This window comes from Branchiostoma floridae, chromosome 4 (assembly GCF_000003815.2).
Source record: "Branchiostoma floridae strain S238N-H82 chromosome 4, Bfl_VNyyK, whole genome shotgun sequence".
NCBI classification, from domain to species: Eukaryota; Metazoa; Chordata; class Leptocardii; order Amphioxiformes; family Branchiostomatidae; genus Branchiostoma; species Branchiostoma floridae.
Window position 1 is genome coordinate 33,454,434 of NC_049982.1, and position 5,075 is coordinate 33,459,508.

At 42.6% G+C, this 5,075-nt stretch overlaps 1 protein-coding gene across 2 annotated transcripts in view; it reads left to right on the forward strand.

Moving 5' to 3' along the window:
• Positions 1-5,075, forward strand: part of LOC118414209 (probable JmjC domain-containing histone demethylation protein 2C) — a 78,478-nt gene that overhangs the window by 30,851 nt on the left and 42,552 nt on the right. For both annotated transcript variants that reach the window (XM_035818089.1, XM_035818090.1), the window contains exon 3: positions 3,312-3,391. In XM_035818089.1, coding sequence (XP_035673982.1) covers positions 3,312-3,391 — 80 coding nt within the window. The remainder of the gene's footprint in view (positions 1-3,311; positions 3,392-5,075) is intronic.

Below are 5,075 nucleotides of genomic sequence, written 5' to 3' on the forward strand. Positions count from 1 at the left end.
TGGTAGAAGATATCAGGGAAAACCAGTTGTACAAGTCAAAGTCACTAACTCTAAAGGATTGTATGCAAATACCAATCTTATGTAAATCATGTTTAGACAATTTCTTTGTTTCATGTTTAGACAACTACAAGACAACAACAATGTGCATGTTTTGAAACATTACTAGAAGTGTAGCTCCCTCCACCTTGCTTTATTTTAGGCTTTTTTACCATTTCTCTGTGCAGTGACCTCAAATAAAGTACGCACCCCAACTTTGGCAACAACTTGTAGCACCTTTTCAATTTTGAAAAGTTAAAAAAGTGCGTACTTTATTCGAGAATATACGGTAGTCACTTACCGCGACTCACCAGTAAGTTTGGACTCCCTATTATAAAATCCTAGCTAAAAGCCTGGTCACAGCGTACTGTGCACTGTGACACATCAATGATTATGGGTAAGCCCAGAGCAGTGTCCTGTCTAATGCTGGGACAGGTTTGACTGCCAACACTGTGGTAGAAAAGTCTACTATACTGTATCCAGAGGGTAGATACAATCAGATCAGTGACACTGACAGTTGATGATCATGAAAGCACCGCACTGCCAAGAGGGACTGCTATCATGTCAGTCTGTAGTTCCAAGTCGCTGTGTAGTTTCTGACTGGCTGCCAAGAACTGCAAATATTTTCTCCATGGCCAAAAAGTATTTCCTGCGACTTAAATTTAATTACAGTAATTAGACAATGAAAAGATAGAGAACAATTTTTGTTGAGTATGTCACAGCAAGTTGTCTGCCAAACACTAACAGTAATTCTTTGACAACCTTTAGCGTCTCTTTATGAATTATAATGGTGCCGACTCGCCCGGGACCCGACCACGACCTTCAACAATATCGCTTTCTTTTGCTCCTAATAACAAACAATCTCATTCATGTTGTCGGCACTGAGCAGAATTTGAGCCTTAAGGCCCGGTTTAGACACAAAACTCATATGACGCTTAACTAGTGGTGCGTACCGGTTCGCCGAACCGGACTTGGACTTGCTATAACTTTTGGTTCAAGTCCGGTTAAAACCGGAACGTAGAAAACCGTTTTTTTGGAAAACCGGAATTTTTTTTTCTTGTTGTATACTAGTATCATCTAAAAACAACGCTAGATGCCTATGTAACTTTATTAACTGCAGCTAACGAGCCCGAAAATGACTGTATCATGTTTGCGAAAAAAAATTGTCCTACCACCGTGAGCGGGCCATTAGCACATGGTCGCGCCACCGTCCGCACGGAAACCTTCTTTCAAAATCCGGCAACGTGGCAGAAATGACTGGTTCATTTTAGTAATTTCACCCATGAAAATAACGTCTGTGATTTTGTTTATCTCCTGGTATGGGTTTTAGAAGTCCCATACCTTCTGATAAATGAGAAATTTCTCCAGAAAAACAAGTTATAACAAATCACCCGCGCTTGTCGTCACGTTTGTCGCTTGTCGGGCTACTTCACTAAAAGCATGGGCGAGTAGTTTGTTAAAAAGAAACACAGACACCTTTATTTAAATAAATATTACGAAGTCATAAACTTATTTGATATTTATTTCCTTTAAATCTGTAACGAATAAACTTACAATTCATTTGTAAGGTTAAATGAAGAGAATAATAAAACCGCACGCATCGCTTCTACCCGCCTTACAGTACGCTATCCCAATGACCCGTATTGACCCCGCAAGCGCCATGCTGAAATTTCGGGCCGTCAAAACACAAGCCGAAAAGGCCATATTTTACCGTGATTTCCCGACAATTATCACTGAAAATCGATTTGAAAATGACGCAGTCGTTTTCGGCAATATTTTTTATCGCATGCGGCCCGGTCGAGGGGTGGTCGCTGTCCCCGGATATGCTTAGCTAGGGGACCTCACATAGGGCAAGTCACTTAATGCTTGTGTTGATGCGGAAAAATTTAGCGGCCGTCAAAAACCGGACTTATAAGTCCGGACCTGAACCGGAATCTCTGGACTCGAGTCCGGACCTGAACCGGAATATGAGCTCCGGTACGCACCACTACGCTTAACCGTCACCGTTATAAGAGGAAATAAGGGGCATATGACGGTATTTCCGCGAACCGACCTGAGCCACCTCCGGACCTGGTCCTGGGTCAGTTCAGCGGGGGGCCGGGACAGTTTCTCTCGTGTATAAAGACAAACTGTAACTGGTGACGGTAATAGGAGGTTGTGGATTATATGCTAATTATATGCTTACAAGCCCGTAGCAATTCACACATGTTTTTCCTTATTCTAAATTGTTTGAGAAATAAAAAGTCGTCGATCGAATGTTCCAAGTGAAATGGCCACAGTGTCCCCAGTGACTGCTTCTTTGGTGTCCTCCTATGACCCTATCAACGTGCCCGGTTGCGCTACCATGTACCAGTGCAGCGAGGACAGAAGCCGAGTTCAAGCCTGGGTATTACCCGTCCGTCCTGTACATGTGCCCCATTCTCTATGTTGCGTCTCATACGAAGAAAAATGTGGGTAGTAAACATTAAAAACGTATTGTATAAACTGTTGCAAGGCGAAAATATGCGCCATTTTGATTCACTTGCAATACTAGAGTAGTACTCTGCTCCACGGGCGGCCTACTACGCTTCCGTCTGTGTGTCTAAAGACAAACCGTCACCGTAGCGAAGCATCACATGACAGTTTACCGTTTCCAATGGTTTCCAATGTAAAGTGGGCCTTATACAGCAGGGCTCGAAATACCACCTGCATATGCAGGTTAGTGCAGGTGAAATTGGAGCTGTGCAGGTATTTCTGATGTCTACCTGCACCTAACCTGCACTGGTCCATGTACTGGGTTTTATATATAAATGTCCTATGATGTAGGACCTGGTGTATGTGGGTAGTTATTAGCTGCATTGACTGTTACCACCATTAAGTTTAAAAGAAAAAATAGGAATGGTTTCTGAAAAAATTATTGGGTGAAAAGGCACCTTAAAACGTTACAATTGATTTGTTGTTTTTCAATGAAGACATAGTGCTAAGACAAGCCTTCTTATTCAAAGAGATAGTTTTAAGGTCAATCCTCTGGTCCTTTCCTTCAAACGAGGTTTTTGATCTAAAAAGCAGAGTGGTTAACCAAATACCATGCCACATTCTGCAGGGTTAGGTAGGTGTTTGCTTGCATGTAGATATAGATGTCCAGTCACACCTTTTCAACATACTATAGTCTGGATCATCTCAATGCCACCCCCCTCCCCCCTCACATTTGAGTAGGCTGTTACAAGATGCTATCAAGTGGAAACCTGAGCTAGTGTTTACCAGTCTTGTTTATCTTCTCTATCCTGTTGTTCCAGGCATTCAGCTACTTGGTGGACAAGGTCAGCCTGGGGCAAGGAGGGCGATGTGTTCTGGAGTTCCTCCATGACCGAGTAAGGTAAGATGCAGTAACTGGAGTAAACGTCATGAACATGCTGTCAAATCCCCCTCTTGTTATGGTAATAAAGCTGTGCACATATGTCACATAACATGCATATAAATGAGTTGATACTATGGAAACCAGCTAGTGACTGCTTCTGGATTTGGCATTCTCCTACAGGTGCATACATGTACATTTGACTCCTGGAAAATCTCAGCCCTAGCATACTTGTTCCTGATGTTCCTTATTAACAACCGTATAGAGTATTTACATGGGCTGTTTCTGTCACCTTCCTGGGGCATTAACCAACCCAATGAAGTCATTCACAAATACATTTGTATAAGACAGAAGGTAACGGGGCTCTGAAATGGATTACCGTATTCCATAATCATCCATGGCCAAAATGTGTTTCAGCATAACTCTCCTGGATTGTGATGACATGTTGGTAAAAGGAAGGTCAAGATTGATTTTTGGCTCCATGGTAACTGGCCTTGGTAAGGACTGACCCTCAAGCCCCGCCCCCTGTTCGATCATGTTCTATTTCAACCACCTCCGTCAAACACTGTGCTTGTCGGACAGAACTGGCCGCCGCCTGTATTTAGCTGATAATAACGACTGACTTTGGTTTAGCTTTTTTCGGCCCTGAAATTCTCTAAGAACGGGCCGAAAAAATGGGCTGCCTTCTTTATTGAAGGCTACATCCACTAGGTACAGTCGCGTAGTGGCGTGATAATTTCAGTCAAAACAAAAGCGGGAGGTACCACATAGCATTACCTTGTTGGTGGGCAGGAGTGCCCTGTTTCTGACATGCAGTAGATGCAAGTGAAAACCAGGGTACATCAACATTTTTTTTGTATCTGTGACAGGGTTTCTACTGCGTTTTTTGCATGCATAACAGCTGCATGCATGCACATGACAAAACTGAAATCAAGAAGAAAGCATCTTGTGCACTCGTGGAGAGGGAGCTTGTACTAAATGTGAACTCATAGGACCCTTCTTCAAAGTCTGCTAGTGCAGTGTTCCATGTCTTATACATATCCTGCTCTACACATGCATCCTGACCACCAACAATGTATTGCTGTGGAGTGGCTCACCCTCCTAAAACAACTGTACTCGGTGGGTGTAGTCTTCACCAAAGAATAGCATAGCATTTTTTGTTGTTGCCATTTCTGTCCCACTGGGGCTGTTTTTGACGGAGGTGTTTGAAATAGAAAAGGGGTTCTACCTGGTTCTATTTGTTCGATATGGCATTCGATCGGGATCCATTCAGGTCCATTCCAGCAGTTCCAGTTTTTGTCTTTTGTCCTGGTATGCTATGTCTGATAAAAGGAAAAAGTGATGTAGCTTTGACTCCCTGGCAATCTGTTCTGTACCCAAAGGGGCTATTTTGTAAAACAAGAAATGCTTTTAAGAAAAGCTGGCAACGCAGCCTGAAATAATTGTGACTATGAAATAGTGAGAGAAGGTATTGAATGATTGGACACATAAGGAAAAGGTCACGATTTATTCTATCAACGTCTGCTTAGAGAGTAGGTCCCCCTCCCCCATCTAAATGTAAACTGCTGCTATGGCAGCGTCAGAATTTTTTCTTCCATTTGGCTACAACTTTCAAGACAACTAATAGCCACAGTATTGTCCTAAGTATTTCATTAGTCAAAATAAACATCACAACTTCTTGGAGCCATTTAGATGATCTAAATGG